The 12,659-nt window shown below is 36.9% G+C and overlaps 3 protein-coding genes across 4 annotated transcripts in view; 1 reads left to right on the top strand and 2 right to left on the bottom strand.

The window, feature by feature from the left end:
• The window catches only part of Larp7 (La related protein 7), a 140,571-nt gene that overhangs the window by 94,483 nt on the left and 33,429 nt on the right, over positions 1-12,659 (top strand). The gene's annotated exons all lie outside the window — the stretch shown is intronic.
• Positions 10,112-12,523, bottom strand: LOC136847547 (zinc finger CCCH domain-containing protein 13-like). Its single transcript, XM_067119272.1, has one exon. The coding sequence runs from the start codon at positions 12,521-12,523 to the stop codon at positions 10,250-10,252; it is 2,274 nt and encodes a 757-aa protein (XP_066975373.1). The 3' UTR covers positions 10,112-10,249.
• The window catches only part of LOC136847545 (serine/arginine repetitive matrix protein 5-like), a 678-nt gene continuing 568 nt past the window's right edge, over positions 12,550-12,659 (bottom strand). Inside the window, exon 1 of the mRNA XM_067119271.1 lies at positions 12,550-12,659. This exon is cut by the window's right edge and continues 568 nt beyond it. Coding sequence (XP_066975372.1) covers positions 12,550-12,659 — 110 coding nt within the window.

The following is a 12,659-nucleotide window of genomic DNA, read 5'->3' as shown; positions in this document are numbered from 1 at the left end:
AATGCCTCAGTTCAGCCACTCTTATAGGAATCGGGAATTAAAGACAACCAAATAATTATAAAGTTTTTTTAGGATATTAGATATATATATATATATATATATATATATATATATATATATATATATTTATATATATATATATATATATATATATATATATATATATATCATAACCATTGGGAAAATAATAGTCTGGGTGTACTACAGTATGTCCTAACCGATTCCGGCTTCTAAGCGGATGACGAAGGTGTCTTTTATTTTTCATTGTGGTTATGAGACACGAATCATGTGTCAGAGTGATTATAATATATATATATATATATATATATATATATATATATATATATATATATATATATATATATATATATATATATATATCACCACAAACGTGATTCGGCGGGTAATGGATAAATGAAACTGTGGCTATCAACTTGTGTTTTCATAGAGCGACCTCTGTGAAGGGAAATGACCTAAGTTTGCTCTCTCCATACATGCATATTTTATACAATATATTATATATATATATAGATATATTTTATATATATATATATATATATATATATATATATATATATATATAAATATATATATATATATATATATATATATATATATATATATATATATATATATATATATATATATTATATATATATTACTCCAAATCTTATATTGTTTTATGGAACTTTCCTCATTCATTAAGGTCGACAGGAAACTTTTCAGCATATTCAGATTTATTTATTTGTTTTATGATTCTAATAGTGTTTCCTTTTCTCTGTAGACTTTCGTGAGTTATGTGACAACAGTTGTCAACTGCTGACTTCTGATTATCGCTTGCTGATGACAAAGTAGTAAGTGATCTGAAATAGTTTTTTCATGCTTGGTCAGCGAACCTCATTCCAACACTCTCTCTCTCTCTCTCTCTCTCTCTCTCTCTCTCTCTCTCTCTCTCTCTCTCTCTTCTTGTGTATTCCTTTTGAGGGCTCAGTTGTCTCAAATATTCCTGCCTTCATTATTTTTGACATTCTCTCCTCTTATTTAGTGATAGGCTGCTGTTTTCGCCCCCAGCCTTGTTGCACATGGACAATTAGAATATCTAGAGGTTGATGGCAGTGAAAAGTGGCATCGAATTCTGACTGATGGGTGAACGCCTTGTCTAGAAAACTTCTACAACATTAGTCTCCCCATTCACCGCCACAGAAATCTCAGTGGCAGGGCGTGGAACCATTTTTCCTCATGTCCCTTGAGTAACTGCTGGGTCAAGGTGTGCCAATTTCGATACCTTAAAAGAGCTCTTATTCTGGATTTATTGATTTCCAGTGAATTATTTGGGTTCTGTTGTGCAATTCCTTCTTCCAAGGGTAGCGGTGCTGTTTCTCATCATCAACGATGACACCAGGTTAATGAGACAGAATGTTCGGAGTGTCAACCTTTCCTCTGGTATTATATGGAATAGCTCCTTACGCCGTTGCCCCGTCTTCCTAGAAGACCCCAATACAGCTATTTGAAGGAAGATTTTACTTGTTTAGCGTCAGTCATCGTTAGCAGATGCGGTATTCTGGTTTCTCTGAGTGCAGTTTACTATCTTGCTGTCTATATATTGTAATAATTGCCTTAAATTTTTATTTCATGGCTTTTCATCAGTATAATGTCTTTTCAGTTTATTTCAGCTTTTATTTCGTCACAAATAATTTTTAATTTTTTTATAGAATGTTTATTCACCAGTATTCTCTTTCTTTACTTGTTTTCGTCGAGCGGACCACCGTTTATCAGGGATCCGCTCGTGATTCAGCCCATTAAAGAATTAAAGTGCTTTCGTTGCCCACGCTCTTCATTCTGAGCTTGGTTGGCCAGTAGAGATAAAGAGTATCGCCTCCCCAACAGAGCAGGTCATTCACTATTTCCAAGGCTTCTTTATTTTCTTTTGGAAGTTCTGCAGCTTTCGTCGTTACAGGGAAGCACCAGTGGATTTGTTTGTGCTTCTTGCTGTTTAGCGCCCCTTGTGCCTTTGAGCTGCAGCTGCTGTTCTGCTGTTTCACCTGGAGTCGTCAGGAAGCCTGCTAGTGGAGGAGAACGGTAGGCAAACCGTTTATGCCCACCCCTCTGATATTATCGTTAGTGAGGGGATTTGATATCTTCGGTGCATAGACGCCTCCAGTGGTCCCGCAGACAGATCGTTCCAGTATTTATATAATTCATAGTATACATGCATACATACATATATAAATAAACATTTTTATTTATATATATATGATATATATCAATGTATATAAATATGTATGAATATCTTTATATGTATGTACTATTATGTGATTATTGGAAAACTTCATTACAATGATATCAATGTTTGAAATTGCTAAGTCTTGACTGTCTCATTAAGGGATTAAAAACTGTTTTTCATAAAATTTGCTTTTTTTCATGATAAAGACTAACGCGGCACGGGTAAAAGTTTTTCTTTAACAGGGGGCTGTGTTTTTCTTTCAGGATCAAATAGTTTTTCAGGGACTTCGCTTTTAGTTTATAAGGTCTCTTTTTTTGAATTAAAATGGACTGTCAGATTGTCTTCAGCGCTTGTTTTTAGTTTATAAGGTCTCTTTTTTTGAATTAAAATGGACTGTCAGATTGTCTTCAGCGTTTTTTGTATCTCTTTCAGAATTTCATTTATTGTTGGAATTTTGTGTTGCAACTGGTTCTTGGCTAGTCTTGGCGCTGAGCCAGTCCAAATGAAGGATCCTGAATAAATAAATACTGAATTTGCTTTCGACTCCAGTATAAAATCTGGAGTTCGTTGCAATATGTAAACTTGTTCTTAGTTTTCCGGTTGAATGAAGGGCTCCGAGAAGTTTTAACTTTTTCTTCTTCTCTTTATGCTATTTGTTTTTTTCATCTAGAGGAACACGTTTGTTTCACATCTCGCTCGATAATCTAATCGACTCTCTCTCTCTCTCTCTCTCTCTCTCTCTCTCTCTCTCTCTCTCTCTCTCTCTCATTTCGGACATTTGGGACAGTGTCCCTCATCATTCAAACTGTGAGGTGTCAAGTTTTGATTTTCTGGACATTCATGCTAATTGCAAGTGGTAATTCATAGTTCCATCCTTTTGTTTTGCATTAATGTTCATTCCAGTGGGAGTTTATCATCTGTTCAGTCTTTCATGAGACATTTTCATTTTGCACTGATTTTTAATCTTAACGGGAGTTATGTTTGTAATACTTCAGTGGTTTGCAGTCTTTCTTATGCCTTTGATTGTTTTAGTGGGCCATGTAAAAAATTAATCACATTAGGTTTTCTTTTATTTAGGATCCACATTCATTCCTGTCAGAAACGCAAATAAACTTTGTACCAGTCACTTTCACCTTTGATTATATAAATATTTCATTTCTTGATTAGTGAATATTTTCATTTGTGATTTATTTTGTGTAATTCTTTTTTCTATTTTTATGTGTGTTAATTTTTTAGTGTTTTATTTATATGCTGAACAAACTTGTAAATTCTATGGGTCTGTTATTGAAAAGCCTCAGGTTCTTTATCCACTCTGGAACAGCCTACTGTTGCGATAAGATATTATAATCTGGTGACAATTAGACATAGTGAGTGTGATAATTATCGTCTCTCCCAGTGCGAAATATTGTGAAGTCGCGGAGCCCAGAGGAACAGGAAACTCCGTCTCCGAGGACATCCTTTGAAGGTCACTTCCGAGAGAGAGTGAAGATATTAACCAGGTGTTTTCTTTTCTGGAAATCATTGTGGAGCCAGTAGCAGGCAAATTGGTTCTTGGTTGCTGAAAGCCATTGATTTGTATTGACTCAATAGTTTGGGGAGGGGTGCGTGTGCAGCCTTGTGCACTTGAGGTTTAACCCAAATTTATTTTAATGTGACATAAACACTATTTAGACAGTACTCCAAAGAGCTTGGCATATGGTAACTGTAGTACCAAACTAGATCTGCACACCACCGCAAGTTAGTTGACCTCTCTTTGTAAAGTGCACCAATCATATATATATATATATATATATATATATATATATATATATATATATATATATATATATATATATATATATATATATATATATATATATATATATATATATATATATATATATATATATTTATATTAGAGAGAGAGAGAGAGACCTTTATCTAGAAGAAAATATGACTGGCAGAAATGGAGACAAAATGGCAGCCCTTAATCTGCTCAGAAAACTGGAAAATCTCATGAAATGTAGCTTATGATGTGTCCGAAAGTTCCATTTTTCCAGCCGGAAGAATTTTTCCCTCACGAGAAGCGCTCCATTAGGTTAACCAGTGTGTGTGTGTGTGTGTCCCCCGGTACGCAGAAATGTACAGAAAGAACTTGTTACAAAAGTCTTTGGGTCGCTAATAGAGAACAGAAAATAGAAGGAAACTAGAAGTTGTTGCGTTGCGCAACGAGGAACAGTGAAATTCACATAAACCTAAACAGCTGGATGTACGAACCAAGTGTAACATCCAGTAACAAACAAAGAAAGAGAATTTACAGATCCTGTCACCTCTTTCCTGGCGCGGAAAAGGCTTGACACGGACGATACAGAGGCAGTCAACGAATTCTTAGCCGAAGCAACGAGCCCCAGCTGATGTAGGCTGATTATTTTTGACAATGCCTGTAGAATACCTGTTTGATTTAGAATAGTATAGGCAGGACCAAGGAACTAGCCTAGGAATAGAAGCTGCTCTCTCTCTCTCTCTCTCTCTCTCTCTCTCTCTCTCTCTCTCTCTCTCTCTCTCTCTCTACATATATATATATATATATATATATATATATATATATATATATATATATATATATATATATATATATATATATATATATATATATATATATATATTTATGAATGTTGATTGATCTGTTACTGGGGGTCAGCACTCACAGAACAAGAAAAATGGAATTTAAAGCAATTTCAATTTGAAAAAAGACTCATTAGAGAAAATCTCACTCTTAATCAATTACATGTATTTACATTTATTCAGAACAGTAAATTACACAGCATTCACACTGGCTCTTGGCACTTATGGCGTTACCTGACACAAGAATGAACTAGGTGGAGTGCCAAACACTGATGCAATCAATACCTAAATTGGTAACTGACACAATAGTTCAATAACTGGGGCTGCCAAACATTGACATGCTTGAGGACGTGATTGGTCTGTGGACCAGTGGAGCAGACGGAAGACACAGCGATATTTATAGCCTTTCTGTAAACGTGGAGAAAGGGCACATTAACACTCAGTAAAGTAGAACAAACTTTAAATAGACAAAATGAAGTTTCCGAAGACTCAAGGAGGGTGACGTCAATTTATGATCAGGCAGTTTACTGATTAATTATGATGATTTATATCGACAATGAATCAACGGGTCTTAGCTCACTGAAGGGAAGGGAACGGAAATGAGAATAAGAACAAAAGGAATGGCCGAAGAGCCTTCTACCCCAGACTTTACCTTTTAGTGTTCAGTGAAGATTTCGTGCATCAACGTCAATAAAGCCTCTATCAAATGGGACTTATGATTTACAATCAAATAGACTTGGATAAGGTGGCTCTTGGCCAGAACAAAGGAGCTTTGGGGAAGCCACGAGTGACGTACTCCCTCTGTAGTGTCTAGCCTGCAACTCTCTTGCTTGACCCCTGTCTTGGACTTCTATGCCCTCCTCAACCAGCCGGCTTCCAGTGCCTCAACATGTCAGGTAAGAGAATTTTACTGATACGTGAAGCCGTTAGACCTCTGTTTCTCTGTCTCCCAGGAACAAGGCATTAATCTGGAATAGAAGCTCTTCGTTTTAGCGAGGCATAGGAGTGTTATAGAGAAGCACTTGGGACCCAGACGAATCTATTGTCCTTTTTAAAATGGAACTGCAAGGAGGGGCAGAAGGCTTGTCTACTTGGTCTCAGAATGTGTCTTCCAAACGAAAACAGGGTGAGGAGGGAAGTATGTATCAATACTTCTAGCAATATATATGTATGTATATATATATATATATATATATATATATATATATATATATATATATATATATATATATATATATATATAATACTGTGCACCTATCTGGCAGTTGAACCTCTTACCTAGAGCCCAGTGGTAGCCACATGCCTCATGTCAATCCTTTTACTGTGGACTGCCACCGCGGTGGTAATTAGCTGTACAGCCTGATCTCTGCAGCCCTAGGAAGTGCCAGTAGTTTTGGGTTTCAGTGAAAATGTACCTTTGGGGGTAGGAAATGCCCCTAAAAGTAGACAAGCCTTTTATCTGGGCCAATGTTTTTGTTCCTGTGAAATGACAGGAAAATAATAGTGTTTGCTCCTCCCTGCGTGAAGTTAGTCACCAAATGGCGGGGGACATTAAGTGTACACCCTCATAACCTGTACTTACTACAGAAAAGCTGAGAAAACACACACACACATATATATATATATATATATATATATATATATATATATATATATATATATATATATATATATATATATATATAAATATATATATGCATACAGTATATATATATATATATATATATAATATAAAGCTATATATATATAGTATATATATAGATATATATATATATATATATTTATATATATATATATATATATATATATATATATATATATGTGCATATATGTTCCCAGTTCTTTCTGTTTCAGAGGAGTGTGTGATATTGTTTTTCTTATTTCTATTTTCACAGAAAAAATGTAAGTCACAACTAACTTTCTGAAATAAAGGCAAAACAAACTGGTATTTTGCATATAACACCCATCAGACCACCTCTTCCTGCATATCTACACACCAGAAATCAGTATCTCTCACTAGCGACAGTACCCGGGTCTAATTCTGATTGATTGATTCGTATATGTAACCTGGCATCGCGACTATTGTAGCCATCTGGGCCGAGTGGAACTCAGGGTTATGTCACTGAAAAAGATATGATTTATTCAATTCAGTGTCAAAAGTGTTATTTCATTAGCCTTTAGAAACATCTCATCAGTAAAACAGCCGCACTGAATTATTTTTGGTCGTCTTTTTTTCTCTTTGTAATCAAAGGAAGGGAAATGAAATTGGTTAGACGTGGCATCAGAATTTTATTATAATGTAGACTGTATTTAGAATAGTACAATATTTCACAGTGGTTTAATACATGCATTGCAAACAGGGAATACTGCAGTGAAGTAACTTTGGTCATATTTGCCTTTGATATATTCGTAAAACACACCACAAGAAAATTGGGCATCATCACACAAAATCTAAACAGTCTAAACATCGTTGGATGCTTACTTTCTTAAATCTAGAGACAATGATACATATCCCACACAGTTAAAGTGTTTTTCATTCCTATGTTAACATGCATAGAATAAATTTAGTCTACGTTTCTCTAATCTACGCTGCTATCAGCTTTACGCATCACCTCCACCAGCTGCTTTGGAATCCGTTTCGTGAAATTTTTGTCTTTCGTGAAACTCAGTCACGTTTCATAGTGAGCTCACAGGTGAAGCATTCTTAGATGCCATCGACCCTGAATAAATCTAATATCTGATTTGTAGGAAATACCAAAGATCGTTAGAGAAGATGAACAAATGCTTAGTAAGTGATTGATATAAAATTAATAAGAAATGAGCATCATGTTCATAGCAGCAGAGAAAACTGTTCAAACCTTAGATTTGATTTGAAGACAAATTTGACCATTAAAGAAATTTAGGGTAAATAAATTCCTGAAAAACATTAACGTTAGTTTTAAGGATAACTGAATAAATTGTAGATTTAATTTTCTTGCTAAACAGGACCTAAGATGATTATTGGACAGATTCTTGGGATTCAAAGTCACTTGCAGGCGAAGCTACTGAAGCAGTTGGTTGGTTCAGAGTCCAAACGGTGCGCAAGTCGTCTTCCAGTGATAACAGAATGAAGCTATTTGCTGAGACCTTGTAGCATGAATGAGAGTTCGAGTAGGACTACGTAGCGTGAATGAAACTTTGGTTGTGACGCTGTGGCACGAATGAATGAATGAATGAATGAAGCGTTGAAATGGTTATTCATTCTAGGAATGGTGATGCAACAGCTTAAAGGCCGCGACACGATTTTCTAAGTATTTTTATACAAATAACTGATTAATTCGATGATAGGAAGTCATTTGCTTTTATAAAATAGGACTATTGCCATATAAATCTACAGTCATAAAATATTGCACCTACAACGTCCGATGGAGTCTTATAAATTAACGATGAATCATTTATTGCCGTGAGATGCACAGCAAACAGCAGTCGAGGGAGATGATGGCGATGAATGGCGATGAGAAATCGACGTCATGATTCGGTTGGCATCTTAGAAGGCTGCCAATCGAGAAGCGTGATTGTTATGAGTATTATACAAAGCAAAGGCCGCCAGGCCCGTCCACAGCCCCGTCAGCAACACGTCTCCGACGCCCCTGTGAAAGGAAAAATGGTGGAATGGCTTAGCTTTTGTGACTCTTAAGACCTGACACATGGTCAGAAGAAGATTCTGTTTCCGGCATCTTTTGACATCTCGATGTCAGTGAGAGTTGATGCCAATTTTGACTACAAGATGCCAGAAGGTGCCACAAAATACTCGTATAATAACACTGGGCCAAATAGTGAGACAGGATAAATATAGTATGACTATTCCGTTTTCGTTGTCATCCGCAGATATAACATTTAAATAGAAATAATTAGATAAAAAAAAACATCGAGCCCTTCTTCTGTAGAAAGAAGACTAATGGAAATCTTTTGCCAGCTGATGCTGATACACCTTTGAAGTTTAAAAAGAAATCCGAGAGAGAAGAAAATCCAAATCTCAAGAAATGCAACTACTGTAGATTACTGAAGGAAAAAACAAGGACAGATGATACAGGATTTGTCAGCAGCATTTCATTCTCATCTGACGTTACTTAATAAAACCTGATACATAAAGGTATCCGGGAGCAACACACCTTTCTTCCTTTGTATATGCAACGGATTCGTCAGCAAAGGCGAATGATGAAGACTCCTGAAAAAATAGAAGAAATATGCATGATTTGAGTACTTGGAATTGCCACTGCTAAATGACAAGTTCCGACAAAAGATAAATTCTCCCGAATTATCAGATTACCAGAACTTTACATTTCTCCACCTTTTTTTCTAAGTGCGTTACTCGCTCAGTTCTTGACAGTCTGTACTTCTTGTCGTGGGACAGCGGTAGAGATTATGTTTCATTTTTAGTTTTTGTATATATTAAAGGGTGTTTATGTACACCCCTAAATCATCCGCTTTTATGAAGCTAGAGTTAACATTGGTGTATAATCTGTAAAAGCTTTGGTCAGAGAAATGCCAAACCTAATTTGCTTAACTGATTTATTCTGTGCATATATATATATATATATATATATATATATATATATATATATATATATATATATATATATATATATATATATAAATATGTATATATATAATATGCATCATTAAAATTGCTTATATATATTATTTTTGCCAGCGGTTATCATTAATAATGGCATTCTAAAAGAAAAGAAAAATCCAAAATTCTAATAAGAAAAGAATCCAAAACTCCATAAAGTCCAAGTGGGTGGACATAAAAGGAACCTGCCCACGTGCTTCATCTTCAAGAATTCTTTTCCAAACTCTTCATATATCACACTTTGGTCAGGATGAACTCCGCTTGAGAGTAGAAGGTTTTCGCTTAAAGTAGTTTTCCATCTGGTGTCTGTAAGTTTCTGTTCCAGTGTGGTTAATTTTCTAGTATCTATGCGTCTCTCATCTGAGGCAGAAATCCTCCTTGTATCTGCACGTCTATCTTCTTGAGAAGATATCCTGGTATCCAGGCGTCTCTCCTCTGATGAAGACATTCTCTTTGTATCTACACGTCTATTTTCAGGAGAAGAAATCCTTCTGATATCTAGGCGTCTTTCCTCTGTTTCAGACATCCTCCTTGTGTCTACTCTTTATCTTCAGGAGAAATCCTTCTTGTATCTATGTGTCTTCCCTCTGATGAAGACATCCTTCTTGTATCTACATGTCTGTCTTCAAGAGAAGAAATCCTTCTGTTATCCATGCGTGTTTGTTCTGATGCAGACGTCCTCCTCGAATCTACGTGTCTATCTTCAGGAGAAGAAATCCTTCTTGTATCCAGGCATCTTTCTTCTGATGCAGACATCCTTCTTTTATCTACACGTCTATCTTCAAGAGAAGAAAACCTTCTGGTATCTATGTGTACTTCCTCTGATGCAGACATCCTGCTTGTATCAAGACGTCTATAATCAGGAGCAAAATTGCTTCTGGCATCTGTGTGTCTTTTTGTGAAGCAGATCTTGTTTTCAGATCTAAGCGTCTATCTTCAAGAGATCTCCTTGTATCCATGCGTCTTTCTTCTGATACAGACATCCTCCTTGCATCTACACGTCTATCCTCAGGAGAATTATTCCTTTTGGTATCTAGGCATCTTTCTTCTGATGGAGATATTCTCTTCATCTCTAAACGTCTCTCGTCAGAAGACCTCCTTGTATCCAGGCGTCTCTCTTCAGATGCAGGCATCCTCCTTGTACCTGCACGTCTGCCTTCAAGAGAAGAAAACCTTTTGGTATCTATGCGTCTTTCTTCTGGTGCAGACATTCTCCTTGTATCTACGCGTCTATCTTCAGGAGAAGAAATCCTTCTGGCATCTAAGCGTCTTTCTTCTGATGCAGATATCCTCCTTGTATCTACGTGTCTATCTTCAGGAGAAGAAATCCTTCTGGCATCTAAGCGTCTTTCTTCTGATGCAGACATCCTCCTTGTATCTACGTGTCTATCTTCAGGAGAAGAAATCCTTCTGGCATCTAAGTGTCTTTCTTCTGATGCAGACATCCTCCTTGTATCTACGTGTCCATCTTCAGGAGAAGAAATCCTTCTGGCATCTAAGCGTCTTTCTTCTGATGCAGATATCCTCCTTGTATCTACGTGTCTATCTTCAGGAGAAGAAATCCTTCTGGCATCTAAGCGTCTTTCTTCTAATGCAGACATCCTCCTTGTATCTACGTGTCTATCTTCAGGAGAAGAAATCCTTCTGGCATCTAAGCGTATTTCTTCTGATGCAGACATCCTCCTTGTATCTACACGTCTATCTTCAGGAGAAGAAATCCTTCTGGCATCAAAGCGTCTTTCTTCTGATAAAGACATCCTCCTTGTATCTATGCGTCTATCTTCAGGAGAAGAAATCCTTCTGGCATCTAAGCGTCTTTCTTCTGATGCAGACATCCTCCTTGTATCTACTCGTCTATTTTCAGAAGAAATCCTTCTGGCATCTAAGTGTCTTTCTTCTGATGCAGACATCCTCCTTGTATCTACACGTCTATCTTCAGGAGAAGAAATCCTTCTGGCATCTAAGCGTCTTTCTTCTGATGCTGACATCCTCCTTGTATCTACACGTCTATCTTCAAGAGAAGAAATCCTTCTGGCATCTAAGTATCTTTCTTCTGATGCAAACATCCTCCTTGTATCTATGCGTCTATCCTCAGGAGAAGAAATCCTTCTGGCATCTAAGCGTCTTTCTTCTGATGCAGACATCCTCCTTGTATCTGTGCGTGTATCTTCAGGAGAAGAAATCCTTCTGGCATCTAAGTGTCTTTCTTCTGATGCAGACATCCTCCTTGTATCTACGTGTCTATCTTCAGGAGAAGAAATCCTTCTGGCATCTGAGCGTCTTTCTTCTGATGTATACATCCTCCTTGTATCTACGCGTCTATCTTCAGGAGAAGAAATCCCTCTGGGATCTAAGCGTCTTTCTTCTGATACAGACATCCTCCTTGTATCTACGCGTCTATCTTCAGGAGAAGAAATCCTTCTGGCATCTAAGTGTCTTTCTTCTGATGCAGACATCCTCCTTGTATCTACGCGTCTATCTTCAGGAGAAGAAATAATTCTGGCATCTAAGCGTCTTTCATCTGATGCAGACATCCTCCTTGTATCTACGCGTCTATCTTCAGGAGAAGAAATAATTTTGGCATCTAAGTGTCTTTCTTCTGATGCAGACATCCTCCTTGTATCTATGCGTCTATCTTCAGGAGAAGAAATCCTTTTGGCATCTAAGTGTCTTTTTTCTGATGCAGACATCCTCCTTGTATCTACACGTCTATCTTCAGGAGAAGAAATCCTTGTGGCATCTAAGTGTCTTTCTTCAGATGCAGACATCCTCCTTGTATCTACACGTCTATCTTCAGGAGAAGAAATCCTTCTGGCATCTAAGTGTCTTTCTTCTGATGCAGACATCCTCCTTGTATCTACACGTCTATCTTCTGGAGAAGAAATCCTTCTGGCATCTAAGTGTCTTTCTTCTGATGCAGACATCCTCCTTGTATCTACACGTCTATCTTCAGGAGAAGAAATCCTTCTGGCATCTAAGTGTCTTTCTTCTGATGCAGACATCCTCCTTGTATCTACGCGTCTATCTTCAGGAGAAGAAATCCTTCTGGCATCTAAGTGTCTTTCTTCTGATGCAGACATCCTCCTTGTATCTACGCTGTCTATCTTCAGGAGAAGAAATCCTTCTTGCATCTAAGCCGTCTTTCTTCTGATGCAGACATCCTCCTTGTATCTACGCGTCTATCTTCAGGAGAAGAAATGCTTGTGGCATCTAAGC

Source organism: Macrobrachium rosenbergii, chromosome 17, assembly GCF_040412425.1.
Source record: "Macrobrachium rosenbergii isolate ZJJX-2024 chromosome 17, ASM4041242v1, whole genome shotgun sequence".
NCBI classification, from domain to species: Eukaryota; Metazoa; Arthropoda; class Malacostraca; order Decapoda; family Palaemonidae; genus Macrobrachium; species Macrobrachium rosenbergii.
The sequence above is the reverse complement of the archived record's forward strand: the minus strand, read 5'-3'. Positions and strand labels throughout refer to the sequence as shown.

What these genes read in the sequence shown, in the direction of transcription:
- LOC136847547 (XM_067119272.1), bottom strand. Translation starts at nt 12,523, where the DNA reads ATGTCTGCATCAGAAGAAAGACACTTAGATGCCAGAAGGATTTCTTCT.